This window comes from Parasteatoda tepidariorum, chromosome 5 (assembly GCF_043381705.1).
Source record: "Parasteatoda tepidariorum isolate YZ-2023 chromosome 5, CAS_Ptep_4.0, whole genome shotgun sequence".
NCBI classification, from domain to species: domain Eukaryota; kingdom Metazoa; phylum Arthropoda; class Arachnida; order Araneae; family Theridiidae; genus Parasteatoda; species Parasteatoda tepidariorum.
Genome location: NC_092208.1, coordinates 44668903 through 44686994, shown reverse-complemented (window position 1 = coordinate 44686994; position 18092 = coordinate 44668903). Strand labels below are relative to the sequence as shown.

The 18092-nt window shown below is 25.7% G+C and overlaps 1 protein-coding gene across 7 annotated transcripts in view; it reads left to right on the top strand.

The window, feature by feature from the left end:
* The first annotated feature begins 1724 nt into the window (after positions 1-1724).
* LOC107453723 (two pore channel protein 1) overlaps positions 1725-18092 on the top strand; it is a 34339-nt gene continuing 17971 nt past the window's right edge. The window contains exons 1-13 of one of the 7 annotated variants that reach the window (XR_006225863.2): positions 1725-1954; positions 3823-3968; positions 5672-5848; positions 6508-6621; positions 7379-7509; positions 10853-10941; positions 11922-11956; positions 12034-12092; positions 14265-14364; positions 15416-15596; positions 16579-16688; positions 17870-17933; positions 18026-18070. Coding sequence is in view for 6 of the 7 variants with exons in the window: in XM_043048249.2 (XP_042904183.1) it covers positions 1813-1954; positions 3823-3968; positions 5672-5848; positions 6508-6621; positions 7379-7509; positions 10853-10941; positions 11922-11956; positions 12034-12092; positions 14265-14364; positions 15416-15596; positions 16579-16688; positions 17870-17933; positions 18026-18070 (1393 nt within the window). In the remaining variant the exon portion in view is untranslated. Of the gene's footprint in view, positions 1955-2037; positions 2194-3822; positions 3969-5671; positions 5849-6507; positions 6622-7378; positions 7510-10852; positions 10942-11921; positions 11957-12033; positions 12093-14264; positions 14365-15415; positions 15597-16578; positions 16689-17869; positions 17934-18025; positions 18071-18092 lie in introns of those variants that run through there. The other 6 variants (XM_043048249.2, XM_043048247.2, XM_043048243.2 and 3 more) reach the window with 6 other exon arrangements.

The following is an 18092-nucleotide window of genomic DNA, read 5'->3' as shown; positions in this document are numbered from 1 at the left end:
GAATTGCCAAAAGAAAGAGTTCTAACTTCTTTCTTTATCGACTTTCGATTCCTTTGTGATTTGTCAAAATTTGATCGAATTTTTGTTTTCTTTTTGCTTAAATATTAACTCGTGACCCCAAACGCGCATACTACATGAAATTTTTCAAGTATATTTTATCTTATATTATATAACCGGTGGTGAACAGCCGACCCAATTCTGAGTTTACGACTAACAATCTTCATTTTTGCTACTATGAAATTTTGAACCCAACCCAGAAGACAATGGAACTACTAGATTAAGAATTGAGACAAACTAGTCTTTCTGGAGCCTTTCTTTATGAAACTAACCTGCATTTGCGCTACATTGAGTGGGAAAAAATCATTAATACCTTCCACGGTTAGACCGACGGTAAGAGGAATATGAACTCATGATCCATTTAACACTAAGCATATTTTACGGGTGTGGAATTCGTATCAAGATATCAGGTATATGTTTTTTTTTAATACCATTCGACCCAATTTTGAATTTACGACAACCAGAGTTCAACTTCGTAGCTTTGTAATTTTGAAGGCAACCCAGAAGACAAGAAATTCCAGGATTACGTATTGGGACAAATTTTGCCTTTGTGGAGGACTTTTTCATGGAACTAACCCGTATTTACGTTTTATGAAGAGGAAAACCTCTAACGGTTAGTCTGATGGCAATGGGACTCTAATCCATACTCAGCCTACTATTGAGGATATTTTACGTCAGTACTGTGGTTCATGCAAGCCTGGTGACAACTCGTATTGACCAGCCGTAACATAACATATTTACCATTTTATAACATATTCTATAACTCAAACATATCTTACATATCAACATATTGGGCCTGGCATTGCATGCAAGAGAACTACAACCTTATACATCATGGCTAGGCATTTCTTTCAGGGTACCCTACATAACAGCCTTGAATTTGAAACCCATTGAAGATATTATCTAGTTTCCGAAATGGAAAGCGCTTATCTAGAACAAGATTTTCTTCAGTGCTGTGAAAATGCGAAAACATTCGAAACACGAAAATTGATTCATTACCATCAATAAATACCAAAAAAGATGTCTTTATCATCTTTTTTTGGTATTTATAAATAATAAACTGATATTGCTAAGTTAGCAATAAAACGTTAAAGCCAAATTATCACCACAATGCAGAAAAAATTAATAAATAAATAAATCACCAGACGATAAATTTAATTTTGAATTTACATGAAAATATTTCAGTGTATGATGACATTTGTGGATAAAGTAAAAAATGGAGTTTTATACAGAATAAAATAGATATAATATGAAAAAATACATATATACGAAAAAAATACGTATACAGAACTTCATATTCGAATTAATTCAAAGTACTTTCATATATTGAAAGTGTACATATACTTTTAAGAGCCATTGTAAATATTTTATTGATATCAAAGTTCTCTATATTCTGCAAAATTCTGGGTTTTCCCCCCGTATTTCAAAAACTAGGTTTTTTTTCTTCGTATTCCTACGTGCGGAACTGCAAGGATTCTCTATTTAGTGCTCTGAAAGTCTCGTGTTTCGTCAAAAGGATTTCGAGCTCTTCTAATAACTTTCTAGTTTTCTTTTCTCGAAATATCCATGTAAAAGTCTAGACATCAGATAAACAGTTTCCTTCCTTTTATTTAAATCAGTTGTAGGCTCTGACTTTGGCACACGAACCCCCGACCTTTTGTCACAGGACCTTTGTGCCTCGGCTATCTCGGCTTACGATGCTTATTAAAATTAGAATTTTAGAATGGCATCGAAGGAAAATGTCAACAAAACAACATGTCCGAGGGGAGTTGTAATCAAGAAATTATCGATGATCGAGACATTTATTATTCCTTTTCTTTACAGGAGAACCCTTACGAAGATGGAGTACAGTTGGAAACACCATCGGAAAGAGAAGCTCCACTGACTAGTAATTTTCGTAAGTCGTGACTGTTTTATTTAATCAGTGTGTTGACATTTCACACATCGTCTTTGACAGGCATACTTCAAAGGAATTACTAAACCACCTTTTCTGTTCCAATTCATTATTTTACGCATTCTAACCTTAGAAATATGTGAGCTCAGTGGTGTAATACATTTTTTCGAGCTAAAATATGTCTGGTGTTTGTTTTGTTGAACTACTGCAATTTTCAGCTGATGTCGAATATATGAAAAAAGGTTTTTGTTTCCGTACTTATTTCGTGTTGATTGACTTTTATTTTTATTATTTGTATTACATTAATTTTACTACAAGTTACTTCATCCAACAGAAGTTTTTAGTGTTTATTCCTTGCATCACTGTTTTAAAAACTCTAGTTCTTCGTTCTATGTTAACTTGGGATAATTTTGTTAAAAAGACAAATTTTTTCAGATTAGTTTCAGAAATTTTCCTTGAAAGGAGGTAAATTACAATTTACGGTAAAATTTATTTTTTTAATTGACGTGAATTTGTTTTGATACTTCTAATACATCTGCTTCTGAAATGAGTATTTAAACACAAGGTTAAAAATTTTAATAGAAATGCCTAGCATTCATTAAATAAACAGTTAATGAATATACATAAATTAATATGCATTATTTAGTATTTATAAGCTCTTATTTCATTGAAATACTCAGTTTTTTAAATGTTGCAAAATATAAATTTGTAGTTATTTCAGAACCAAATATAAGCATTTTTTCATACTCCCTGAGTATACAGATTCTTGTATACTAGTATATCATAGTATATACTAATATATATTATACTATATAATTCTTATATACTATATATACTAGTATTCTTAATAAGTATATACTATACTTCTTATATACTATACTAGTTAACTGTTTTAGAAAACATATTAAAGCATAACCCAGCAAAATTATGTAGCAAAAACTCTAATTAAATAAACCATAGCTAAGGATTTTGTACTTGTAATAATACTTCATGCATTTTAAAATTTAATAGGATATGTTTAAATGTATTTGTCAATTGTGAAAGAATTTTATTTATAAGCTATTAACTTGTCTTATTATCCCCTTAATATAATTTGTACAATTTTGAAATATTAATTTTTTTATTTAAAAATATAACTTTCAACAAAGAACTGAAGTCATCATAAAAATGGGTCATTTTACCCATGGCCTTGTATCCCTATGATTCCAGGTGTGCTGATGCTATCTGAAATTTGTTATTTTTAATAGTGAAATTTTATGTCGATTTCTATTTAATGCTAAAATGGAAAAGAATTCAGTCCTCACATTTTTGGGATCCCCCCCCCCAAAAAAAAGAATCAAAATTATGGAATCAAAATTATTAAAATCAAAATTATGGAATAAGAAAATAAGATTTATTTAAAATTTTATAAGAATATGTGTTTTTTATTGATCCTTAAATGCAGACTTCTTCACTAAGAGCCATCAATGTGTGTACATATGAATTATAATGTGTATATATTTAAAATTTGAAGTAGAAAAAATAGAAAAAAAAATTGTTGGCATTAAGGAATCAAATTTGAAAAAAAAAAATTATTAATTTAATTTTAATAATGTAGTCAAAAATCTGGTGTACTAAGTGGTTCATTTTCTTGAGGGCCCAGCTAAATGTTTTACCTAGCAAAGTCTAGCAGCTGTTCTTGAAAAACAGTGTTTCATCTTTCTTCTTATTGGAAGCAATGTTTAACATTTCTGATGTAAACATTTAAAGTTTATATTTGGAGTTTAGCCCATGTCAAAAATATGATTATTTGATGTTAAAGTTGTATGTAGAAATTTAATATTTATGTGCATATTTTTTTTATATATTTTTTATAATTTTTTTATAACTAGAGGGTTCCAGATCATGTACTACTTCAACAAGCCAATTTCTTGATGACACTCCTCTTGGATATGCACAATTCCAAACAATTGATGATCCTGTTGATAACTCTGAACAATGGGATATGAATTATCATGAATCATCTATTTTCCTGGAAGTAATAAAATTTGTTAATCAGTGGTTGTTATTACTTTTATAATTATTTTATTTACTCTATTTATGATTTCGATAAGTTGTTTAACAGCATTGTATCTGTTTATAACACTACAATTGATGTGACATAGGTTGTAGATTAGTTACTTACCTCTTAGACAACTTCAAATGAAAAACAATGGGCGGATATTGAGATATTTTCTATTTATATATTAATTTTTATTTGAATAATATGATGTAAAAAGTACAGTTTGTCATATTAGAAACATATTTATGTTAAAATGTAATTTATTATTTACAAGAGTGTTAACTATTTTCTTTAAAATGTTAAGTTTCCTGTGTGTTTTATATATGTAAAGAAGGATAAAAAGTCTCACTGATAGTATCAAAAGTCTTTTTCATTAGTCCGTCAATATTTTATATGTTTCTTATGTTATAAAATATTTTTATTCTATAGAAATTTTCTATTAACTTTCATTAACATTTGTATAAGAATTTACAATATTCAAAAAAAGAAATAATCAAAATTATTGTATAATGAATGGAGCAAATTGAAATAGGACTGTAAATGTAATTGTTGAATGCCACCAAATACATAGATGTCCAACCTTTGGTGTGCTTGCCTTAGTTTGTTGCAATGTGGTTTGCACAGTATAACTCAAAATCTCATTAAAAAATTTGTGAGAATCATTTTGTCTTCATAAACTTTTTCATAATTTTTAAAAGACCTACTCATACTTACTGATTACAACAGTGCTGTAAAATGGCATTACTTGACACCATTTCAACAAGCAAATTTTTGAAATGGTGTCCAAAGCAATTTTCCAAACTTACATCATTTAGCTATGAGATATTTTTGTAGCTTTATATCAATATAAATTTCTGAGCACATGTTAATGTAAATATGAACCCAATGAAATTATGTACATGAAAATCAAAATGACTCAAGAACAACTGATATGCATCTAAAATAGCTAATTTTGTTGGAATCTTGTAAAACTTCTTAATGTGGATAATTTGGTAAAGAAAAACTTCTAATTCAAAAGCTATTTTAATTAAGTACTGTTTGATAATTATTTAGACTTTTATGTTAAAAGTACATACTAAATAACATAATCTAATAATATTTTTTAACCTCCACTTCTCAACTTGTAAAGGAATAGAGAAAAATAGAAGTTAAGTTTTTCAAATTTCAGTATGTTTTTAAGCAAGTTGGAAATTACTGATAATTGTTTCCCCACTACAGCACTCTTCTTAAAAAGGTTGGTCATCTTTAGCATGATGTATGCTAAATTAACACTAAATTTCTTATGCTGGCTTTTTTTTTATTTTTTTAAAGCATTAAAATTAATGGAAGCGATACTTTAAATATAGAGTGTGCAAAGGAATACCTATATTAAATATGATATAATTTTCTTATCGGGGTTTGATTTTTGGTTAAATAAAAAATTAGATTTTGTGTAAATAAAGGATTTTTCTTATCCAAACTGTGTTTTTAGTTATAAGGTTTTAGCCAAAAAATTTTTTTTAAATCTTTCTTAGAAATTCTGAATAACACTGCTATTTAATTCTTGTTTATTTGCTGTTAATTTCTACAAATAAATTAGGTATACCTTCACACATTTCAATGTTTGTTTTGTAGTTTATTAATTCTTACTCTCTATATAAGAAATATGAATGAGTGCATAACTTCTTTTTGTTCTTTAGGAAGGTGAAAACAATGACAAGTTTACATTTCATCCTAGAAATCGAGATGCTCTCCCAGCATATAACTTGGTTCACAATCAGATTTTTTATTTTTGTGATCTTGTCGCTTCAGTTGCGCTCTTGAGCTTAGCATTAACAGAAAAACCTGCTGTTGCAGGTTTTGCTGTCTCAGAATGGGTTAGTAAACTGCAAATATTTTTCAAACTTTTTAGAAAAATTACTTTCAGTTAGTACTTGTTTAAGTGTGCCTTGATTTGTTTTCTTCATTATTCTGATCTTGAATTTAAAAAAAAAAAAAGTCCTTACTTAAGCTTTTAAAAGAAATAATTGCTATCTGCATGCAAATTATTTATCCTTGAAAAGTTAAAGAATTAAAAAAATTCTTATTTTATAATATAATAATTTTAGAAAGTGCAAAGTTTTGTTTAAAAATTCATTTGTGCCTCAAAAATTTAGTTATTTCCTGTGGATCCATAGTTTCAAAAATCCACCAGAGTCATTGAGTTTCATTACTGTGTTCATATCATTAATATACCCTTTCATATCATTGATATTTTGTTTTCAGTTGTCAATGAGACTTTCTATTTGAGCATTTCTTAATAAGCATTTCTTAACATACAAAAGACATAATTTTGTTATGAATGTGAATTAATGTTATGATTACATCAATATCAATAACTATGTGAATATTTTATTATTATTATTTTGTTAATCAAGGTGCAAAAGATCTGTTTCACATAATGAATGTATTTTTTAAGTGTATCTTTAAAATTATATGTCTGATTCAGAAACAAAAAATTTGCTTGTTTTAAAGTGTTTAAAAATGTGTTTAACAGATTCATGCCACAATTGAGTTGGTATGTCTTTCTCTGATGTGTGGGGAAATTTTTCTGAAAATTCGATGGATGGGAAATCAAGCCTTTTTTCGCCATAAAAGAAGTGTGATTAAGGTGACTATGCTCTTGAATTTTATGTTTCTTAATTTAAAATGTTATCTTTGAAGTAAAAAGGAAAAATGTAATGCTTTTATATTTAGTTATTTAACCTACTGGCGGTTAAGGAAATGGGCAAAATTGGGAGAATGTTTCTCCCCTACACACAGTTCCCCTATCAGTTAACATGGGAAAACCGGTTTTGCTATGCAGAGAAGACTGCAGGATAAAATGCGACTTTTTACGTGCAGAACCGCCAGTGGGTTAATGTGATAAAAATATTTTTTAGTATTATGGTCTTTTGAGTTATATTTTAAAACAACTTCGTAACAACAAATGCAAAAATTATGTTTTATTTCATGAAATTTTGGTGTATAGAATTAGCTGATTTATTTGGATGTGTAACAGCAATATTGAAATGCATTTAGAAAGCACCATTAATATTTCTCATTGATGTGCAACAGTTCTATGTATATGTATATATAAAATGTTTATTGATTTATATTTTTACTCATATGCTTTAAACAATAAACAAAATCTTTATAATGTGGTATAATCATTTGAATTTTATATCTTTAAAAAATAAACAAGAAATTATTATTTACTATGAAGTAAAATTAAGAATTAGATAAATGAAAGCATTAACTTTTATTGAATTATGAAATGATAAGTCACGAATAATATTTTTAGTTATAAAAAAACAAATAGGAAGTGTTTTACAGTAATTGTTATATTTTCTAAAAATTCTTTTTAATAATTAGTTCTTGATTTTTAGCTTGTGGTTTTAGTCATCATGATTGTAGAAGCATTCGTTGTTGCAGTCCGTCAAACCAGCCATTTTCGTGTAACTCGTGCATTGCGACCAGTTTTTTTAATTGACAATCATTATTGTAAAGGTATCCGCAGGTATGTTAAGCATATGTAATTTTTTTAGTATTTTAATTTTGAAAGATATGAAGTTAATTATAATGTATATATTATTTAAGCTAATTTAAATATATTTTTAAAATTTTGTCGTATTTATAAAGTAAAATTATTTAAAAATAAAGTGATTTGCTAATTTCAATCAATAAGCTTGCTTTATAATTTTTCAGTTTATTTTTTCTTTAATTAAATATTTCAAGAATGGTTTAAATATTAATAATATTACTAATTTTTGCAATAAGAAATAATTTTTTAAAATTATTTAAATAAAAAAATTTCTTAAATGTGTCAAAAAAATAATGAATTTTGTTTCAAGTTGTTAAATTATTAAAGTATGCAATTTTAAATACCGTTAGTAGATTGAAAACAAATAGTTTATCTTTAAATTGTAGTTTAAAATACTATTTTTGATCATTTTTTTTATTTAGTTTTTTAATTATAAGTTATTTTGATGTTCCATTTCATCTTTATAGTTATATATTATTGCACATTGTTTAGATGCTTCAAATGGAGAGTTAGTTAATGTAAGTTGAAAAACTTTTGTAATTTTGCTTTGTGCATTTTTCAAATATTATTCAAATTGTAATTTTTTCTTACTTTTATATGCTTGTTTCTATTTTTAAAGTTAAATTTAAAGCATTAACCACTAATTTAACCACTTTTTTAAATAATTAACTTTTTGATTTCGAAAGTTGATTTTTAATGTAACAATTTTGGAAATTAGAGTAAATGTGTATTTAAGTTGCTATCTTCTAATTGAGTTTCAAGAGTATGCCGTATGAATTTTTAAAAAATGTATAGGTTAAATTTATAAAAAATTAGCATCAATTATAATTTAGTAAAAGAATTCTTGTGTTTCTAAAAACTTTAAAGTTAAAATATTGGTCAAAACTTTTAAAAACAATTGTGTTATTAATTTTTTTAATTCATACTTAATTATTAGAGCATAGACTATTATATTTCTATGTTGTAGTTTCTAATTCAAAACAAGATTCTCAGAAAAAATTATTTTTTAAAAGTAACCTTTTAGACTTGTAATCCTCAAACATATTCTGTAATTTCTTTCATATTACCACTTTAAAAAATCAAACTGTTCAACAAAGTAAATTTGTTAAGTGTACTGTTTTGGTCAAAAATATTTTGATTATTTTTTTCCTAACAAATACTATTATGGTTGATTCAATTTGTTATTCAAATTATTGAAATTGAACTGAATTGAATTATTTTAAAAGTTTTTTTGAAACTCTTAATATCTGTTAAATAGCTGCAAGCCAACTTTACTTGAAGTAAAAAGTTTAACAGGAAAATTATTTTTAAAAAACAATGCAATTATGTAATGACTTTATAATTTCTATACTGAGTTTTTAAATAAAGTATAATGCACAGTTATTTTTTTAAGAATACTTCGTTTATGTTAAAGTAAAAGGTAATTGTTATCATATTACATATGAGTGAAAAAATATTGAGGCCTTCAGAACATGCTTTCTATGCTTTTGCCTCCCTGCTTTATTTCAGCATTTTTTAATTATTACTTCTTCTTCTTCTTTTTTTTTTGTTGCATTTATTATTTGCCTGTAGATTTGAAAAGAATCTTAAGTGCAATAAGTAAATCATATTTCTGATTTTGTGTAGGAGGGTAGATTATTTTCAATGTATTATTACACTGTTATTGCACTGGTCTAGTTCTCTTTTCTCCTCTCATCAACTTTTTTGTATTGTGTTGCATTTATTAGCATGTTCGATTTTTTTAAAAATAATAAATAATTCATATCAAACATTGTTAACAAATTTAAAACCGCACCATAATAAATGTGAGTCAAATATGGCGTATCCTTTATGCTCATGCCCAACAGAAGACTGACTAATTTCAAAATCAAAAATAGAAACAAAAAATGATAGAGAAGTGAAACAAGTGGTATGTCAGTTGTGAGAGCTGTAAAAATTTTTTGCAGAAGTGTTAGAAATTGGTGAGGAAAATTGCCAACAGATGGTACTACAAGCCATTGATGAACAGAGCAATCAGTTTTATCATTGAAACATGAAAAGAGGTTGTTGTACTGGATTAGCTGGTACTATATATTCTGTTGAACACCATGTGTATCTGGTACTGGAATATCACAAATTAAAATACAGTTCTGTAGAATTTGCATTTTTTTTCAAACTCTGCACAGTGTATAATGTCATTTGTTTACAAAATTTCTATCTAATATTTGTACTGCTTTCACAGTGGACATACACATTGGTGACAAAATAATACAAACACTTTTATGTATATCACCTCTTTTCCCCAAGATTTTTAATTTTAAAATCAGTATTTTTTGTTAGACTGATTTTTAGCAATTAAACATTCAAAGAATATTTTTAGACATTGTCAAATGTTATTAAATTATTTATCGTCGATGTTTTTGAATATTTTCTACTCTTTCTTTATTTCATATAATGGAAATTATAGAGAGCTGCGATGGCTCAGTTGCTAAGGCATCGAGCTGTCAATTTGTATGAATGGCCATGCTTTTTATTCCTGGTGCCGTTTGTTGGTTGATCCACCATAATGTCATTGGTTTCGAAATTATGGAGCCTTCACTTCAATGATCTCTTAGAACTACAGCGGCAGAAGTGTTTTTTTAGATATTATTTATTTGTGAAATCTTATTTCTGTAGCAACTCTGTAGCAACCAAGCGATGCCCTGTGGTGCCACCTATGTCCTCACCACCGAGACTCAGTTCAAGTTCAGATATGAAACCTTAAACATGACTTTTCCCCTATCCTTGAGTTTTCTTAAATTTTAATTCTTTCTTTTACTTTTGTTCAAATGTAATTATGTTGTATCTGTGGTTATTAATTAAAATTCTTTATTAAGTGTACTTTTAGTCACTTTTGTCGTAATTTACATTGGATTAAGTTAGCCGGTATTCCTTTACACTACATTTCTTAAATTTAAAACAACTGTTAAAAGTATGAAATTGGATAAATATTTTGTTTTGTCTAACCTCAAAAAAGATTTCTATGAAAATTATGTTGTGTCACTGATGATACACAACAATTTATTTAGTAGTAATTCATTTAATGATAACTTTAGATTTATCTAAATACTACTAAAGTAAAATAAATTTCTATACACAAATTTTCAGGTTTAGTGAAGGAAGGACTTTAAATTCTAACCTAAAAATAATGAAATCAGAACAATTACCATTGAAATCAGAAATTTCTCTTCACTCTTTTTATTTATTTATTTATTTTTTTGCACATTGAGAGACATATTTTCTTTTTTATGTTTGAATTTATGTTTTTAGCTTGAAGTGAAGTTATGTTTTTTTGTTTCAGAGTAATTAGACAGATTATACAATCTTTGCCACCTATTCTTGACATGATGTCATTGCTCTTGTTCTTTATGCTTATCTTTGCAGTTTTAGGTATTATTATTTTTTTTAAATATTTCTTAAGAAAAATTTGATTACTATTTTTCTATAATGAGAGAGATTTTAGCTCATATTAAAATATTTCTTTCATTGCTTTGTGCTGAATAATCTTTATAATTTTAAAGACATCTAATTACAATTAGCAGCAACAGAATCTTGATGAAAAGAAATCAAAGTTTAACTATTTTTATAATTTTTTTTGTAAAAGCACAAATAATATTTTTTAAAAAAATCTAACTTTGTATTTTTATTATTAATGATAAATTTTAATTATTAAAACTACTTTATTTTTTTATAATTTTAATTTGTAATTTTTTATCATTTCTTAGTTTTAAAAGAAAATATGCTGTCATAATTTTAAGTGGTGTAATTAATTGAAATTATGGCAATGCTTAAAAGATAGAAATAATTCATATTGCCAGTTATGTTCTTTAATGCAGATCATGCTCTTTATGGTGTAAAAAATTTAGCTCCAAAGTAAATAAAGAAGTATTTTAAATAATGTAATATATTTTAAGAAATTTAATATTTTGAAAAGAGTACTAAAATAGTTTGCAATTTTTTTTAATACTTCTGTGAAAAACAACAGACATGTTTTTCATTTCTAATGGCACAAAAAGAAGAAAAAATGTGCAGGAATATATTCTGATTTTGATCAAAAGCAAAAAAATTATAAGTATTACAGGTTTATAATTTTTTTAGTTCATTTTTTTTTTAATTTATGGAAAATTTTTAAAAATATGTTATGATTTGATAGAATTATTCTAATTATTAAGTTAAGAAAAATTTCAGAGCAATTACTTTGCTTGTCACTTTGATATTTTAACATGTTGTGGTTTATTAGAAATTAATTTTGTTTTTAAAACTAATGTAACTATGTTAAATTGTATTTTATTTAACTGTACGAAATCATTATGTTTTGAAATTTATACTTTATTTTTCTTATTTAAAAAATTCAAAACTTTCTTTTTTAGGATTTTACATTTTTCGTTCAGTCGAAGAAGATACAGTAAGTGTTTTATTATATTTCAAATGCCTATAAATGTCTTATTATTTTAAAACCACATGGCTTTGCTTCTATTTTAGTATTTCACAAGTTTTGGCAACAGCTTTGTTAGCATGTTTGTTCTTTTAACCACTGCTAAGTAAGCACTTTATATATTGTTTTTTTTATTACTTAAAATTATTGATTTTATATTTAATTTGAAAAATTATGCATTTATTATAAAAATATTATTATTACTTGGAATGGAACCTGAAATCAGCTAAAAATTAAATGGAAAAACCCACGTAACTAGCATGAAATATGTTATAATTTCTCAAACTAATTTCGATAAACTTCTCTTAATAAAATGAAATTATGCCAATAAAATTTAGAAATGTTGGTAGGCTAACTCAAAGTAGAAATGACAAATGTTTTGATTTTTAAATTTTTTCTTAAACACTAGATAAGATCACCAACCTGTGACATTTATATGAATTCTAGATATTATCATAACACTCTAACATTTTAAAAGATTGCAAATGTTGCATTTTAAAACTTTTTTTAATTTCATTAAAAGTATAATCACTTAAAATTTGCTGACTAGTTTACTCAACTTTAGATTTGATTAGCATATTAATCAGCATGAAGGAATTATAAAAATCGACATTTTTATGTATTAGATGAGTTATAGTTATGAATGTTCGATGATTAGTAAATAAATAAATAAATTATCTTTTCTCCATAAAGACAGTGTGTAAGGCTTCAAATATTTTTTAATTCAAAAATATTGTATTTATACTTTCTATATATTATATATTCAATTTGCTTCTTTGCTATTTCGATTAAAACAAATTTAATTGTTCTTAATATACTTAAAATTGATAAAATTACAAGTAATTGATATAAAATTTGAATAATTAGTTATTTTATTGTGATCCCTAAAAGCTTAGAAAATATTTTGTAACCTTTTTCTGAGAGTGGGGTATACACCACTTAGGTTAAGTATGCCTAATATGTGTGGCTCTGTTTGTATAATTTTACTTATTAATTTGTTCATTATTCAGTTGAATTCTAATTTCATTTTTTTTATTAGCCTTATTTTTGTTTTGGCATATTTTTTCTATAATTCTCAAATTTTCAATATATTTCTTTTGCAAAATAGAGTTTAGTATGTATTTTAATTGTTAAATTCATTAATTTAATGCAAACTTTTGAATTATGTATTCTAAATCAACTGTTTCTTGTTTTATTGTCAGTTGAGATATAAAGACTGGTTAATATTAAATATTGATTAAATCTATCTTATCCTGTTATAGGGAAAACTTTTTGTGTTACATATAGTTCTCATACTTAAACTACTTATTATTAAATATTAAAGTTTCTAAGAAGCTTGAGTAAAATTTTATGAACTGAGTATCTTGCTTGTATTCTTAATCTGTTAACTCTTTTCGATTGTGCTGTTTGCATAACTTTTGCACTTAGTTTAATTTTAAAATAAGCTATTAATATGGTAAGATTTGTTAATTTTTTTATTGTATTTGCTATATTTTAGATACCCATTGCTTTTAATATATATGGACATTAAAGTATTTAACTGTTAACCTAAGTTATTGTTAGGATAAAGCTTGTTTAGAAATGATAATTTTTTATATAAATATTAAAGCTAATTTCTTTCACTTTATATATATATATATTAAACTATTTTTTAAATTCCTAATGATTCAAATTCCCTGTAATCAGAGACATAATATGCTTCTAGAAATACTAAATATTGTAATTTTCGTATAGTAATATCTTTAATGTTAATTTGTTAAACCGATAAATCTGTTAAAAATTAATATTTTTTTGTCAAATTAGATTATCCGTTAAATCTAAAAGAAAAATAAATTTAGTAGTTATAAGTTATTTGTTATTTAGCCATTGATATCCGATACTTTATATTTTCCATTAATATTTTTTTACTTGTTCATAGTAGATTTAGAGTCTGTATTGCATTTTCTTAACTATATTAAGCAAATTTAATAAAAAAACGTATGAACAAAGAACTTTTTTAAGTTATAGAAGCATCTTTAAAGCTGAACTTTAAGTGAACCAGTCAGACTTCATAGGTTCAGTTCTGTTACAGATGGAGATGATTTCTCTTTTGCATCTTTCCTTTTTTAATTTTCTATCTTTCCTCGTTTATTTATTTGTAAAAATAACAGTGTTACATAAATAATTTTTCCTTCTTGTAAAAAAATGTTTTTGTTTCCTAACGAGTTTTGAAAGTAGTGTAGAAATTAAAAAAAAAAAATAATAATAACTCAGTTACTCCCCTCTACATTTTGTATAGTTACCCAGATGTTATGATGCCTTCATATGCTGCATCTAAGTGGTCATGCCTTTTCTTCATCACATTCATCATCATCCATGTGTATTTTTTGATGAATTTAGTGAGTTAAAATATTTTTATGTTATATCTGTTAAATGTAATAATTGCTATCAAAAACATATGCCTGCCTTACTCGTTATTTATTTATTTTTATGTTTGTTATGCCAGGTTTGTAGCTCCTTTTGAAAAAAATATCAGTTTATTGATCATTTTTATGGTAATCTATAGTTATATCTGTTTCAAATTAAGAAACAGTGTTTCAAGTTTAGTGCTGTGAAACCTCATAATTTTCCACTAATGAAAAAGGCATTGTAATTTTCTCATTCTCAGGAAGTTTCATGTTATAAATTTTTGAATTAAAATACGATAATGAATGTATGAATAAAGAATTAAAAATTCAGTTGCGCTACAGTCCATAAAGGGCCAAGGACTACTGTACTCAACTCAGTTTTTTTGACCTTGAGCTCTGGAGTGTAGGAGATGTTCCGGTTGGGTGGTCAGCCGAGTGTGGAACCCCCAGTGTCTGAATAAAGAATTAAAGATAATAAATATGATTAAATTACTGCAACATGAATTAACACTTGAATATTTGAGCAATTAAATAAACTCGTTCGAATATGAACAAGTTAGACCCTTTCTTTGAATTTCAACAAAATTGGTGAAAACAAAAGTCATTCACAACATGAAAAATGTCTTTTTCCTCAGCTTTTAAAAGTTGTCTATAACCCCTCAGTAGAATTAAAATCACTAAGAATTGCTGAAAATCTATTATTTGGCCTCTTTGGGTATAAATTATTACATATAGCATTCTATTTAATTGAAAAGTGGAAATTTTAACCCTCTTTTTTTAATATGAACTTTTTTGAAATTTCCCACTTAGCTGTTTCGTTTGAACATTTTTATATTCAATGCAGAAAAGGCCTATACAGGGAAAAAATCAATACAGTTTTGTTCATACACTTTAATTTCAATGGAAATCAGGATAAATATTTTAAGAACTGAATTTTGATAATTTATCAGACCTGTACTTATGAAGTTGCCCATTATGTATGAAATATATTGTCATATGTTTCTTTTCTTATAGTTTCTATATTTCTTTGAATGTTATCTAGATGCTTGCAGTTGTATATGAAACCTTTATAAGAATTGAGAAAGACAAGTTTCGTAAATTATTATTACATCGACGCAAGGCATGCCAACATGCATTTAGATTGCTTGTTACTAGAAATTCTCCATTGCAAATGAGTTTTCGACATTTTGAAGGACTCATGAAATATTTTAAACCTAAAAATAGTAAGTCAAAATTAATTCTATTTTAAATTTAAGATTTTTTAATTTCTCAAATTATTTTTCTTTTACCATTATTAAAATTCATAGACATAGAAAAATACTTCAAAAAGATCTTTGAAAGTTTTGATTAACAACTTGAGTTTTCAAGATTTTTAAATCGAACCCTTTTGTTTAAAATTGTAAGTGCTTTACCATTATTTAACTTCACAGACAATGAAAAATAATTCATGAAAAGAATTTGGAAACTTATGATTAGCATCTTGAATTTTCAGGATTCGTTAAATATATGTCTATGTGAACCACTTTGTACTTTGAAATCATTGTAATAAATAAATCAAAATTGTTCTATGAAATGCATATACTTCACGACTTATCCAACTTATTTTTATATGAAAATTTTATTTTTGTGTTAAAATTCCTACTTTTTAGTGTTTTCAAGGGAAAAAAAATTAACAAACATGTTTTTTTTCATTTAAATGTTAACTTTTTATTTTTTGTCTGAAGCTGTGCTATTTTTTGAAGATTAATTTAGGAAGGAAAGCTTGGTTGTTTGTAACATAGTTATTCTTGTCCAAATTATTTTCTCATCAATTTTCTTCTTAATTATCTTTTATTACTTTTTATTACATTATTATTTTATACATAGTTATTTCTGTTTGGTTTATTTTTTTCCTCATCATTTTTTTCATCATGCTTTTTATTAACATATGCTTAAAGTTATTTCCATTTAGTATATTTTTACTCTCTTTCTTTTTTTCATAAAAATTTTTTTATCATGCTTTTTATATAAAGTTATTCCCATTTAGTTTATTTTTTCCAACCAATACAACTTTGGTAAGAAAATTTCAAACTTAATTTTTTTAAAAAAAATTTTCTTTTCTACTGACATTTATGTAGATTGTGGAGATATTTTAGTTTTCATAGTTGATATTTGACTTAGAATATTAGTTTTGTGAAACTTTTTATTTCAAAATTTTTTTTCCAGGTAAATTGGACAATTATTTGATGTTTAAGACTGTAGACATAAATAAAACTGGCTATTTGACCATGAATGAATTTTTAAATGTGTTTGAAGTTAGTCCTTTAAAGTGGAAGGTATTATTACTATTATTTTTAAGCTTTCATTCTTTCAAATCATTTTTTATTTATCTGCCAAATTTTATTTTAAGGATTTTATTATTATACCATGAAAAAAAATTTTTTTTTGTTAAAGATGTGTGTTGTATTTTTTTAAATAATAACTAAATGATAAACTAACTTTGATATATTTAAATGAGTTTTTAAATGAAATACTTATGTTTGGTTGACTTCAATAATTTTTCAATCAGACCCCTTAACCACTAAATGATAATGGTATGGGTTTGGCAAAGAATAATTCAAGAAAGATAACCATTAAAAAAGAAGACTAACTGATGAAATTTTACTAGTTATTTTTAACAGTAATTGAATTACTATACTAAAATATTTTTATTTGTTATAAATTTCTTCCCGTCATTTTAAGTTTACTGGGTAGGGGAAAATACCGGAAACTGCTAAATACTTCACTTAATTTAAAGTAGGAGTTCTAAATATTTATAGCATTAAATTACACACTTTTCTAATCAATTCAAAGAAGCCTTTCAGTGTTGAAATTTAAATAATAAAATATTTCTGCATTTTAGCATTAGAAAAAGTTTTTTACAGTGAGGTGTCCTCAAATGATTTCTTATCCAGAAGTTATGATGACCCACAATTTTAATTGAAGAGTTCATTCAAAAACATGAGCAAAATTTTTTTCAGATCTTCTATAGTAGATGATTTTCTTCTATAACAATGTATAGAAATTTAAAATCTGAAGTAGGATTTTTTTCTTTTGATGGCAAGAAAAATACAAATACTAAAAGTTGTGACTGCAGTTATTGCCTCAAAAATTCTTTAGCTCACCAGTAAAGCACTATTTTAGAGTCACCATTGGGGTTATGCACATTTACAGCTGTAAACAAAATATTAGTATAAAACAAGCAAAATGAAAATGGTTTCAGAAAAGCATTTCTTTCTTTTGATCTTAATAATTTAGATAAAGTTAGTTTTTAAGTATTTAAGTGCATTTAAAAATGAAAGGTTTTACTGGTAAATTTTGATGTTTTGGGAAAATGATGTTCTTGGCACAATAAGATTGCTTATTAGATGAAGAAAATAAGGAATTATATTGACTTTGTGTTTATTTATAATTGCTTTTACTTTTTTTTAATAAAGTTTGTCTATTTAATTAATATATTTTTTATTTTATGTTGTAGCCTAAAAGACAAGATGATCTTTGGTTTGTTCATTTAAAGGGAGTACCCCTTATGTTTTTCAAAGGTGATTACATGAAAAATAGGTTATTTATGTGTTACAACTTTGTAATTTATACTTGAAAATAGTCTAAAGAATGTATTTATTTTTATTTTTAGGTCTTAACAAGGTGGTAACACATCAAACAACTGATTTTATTGTTAGTGAGTACATTTATAAAAATAA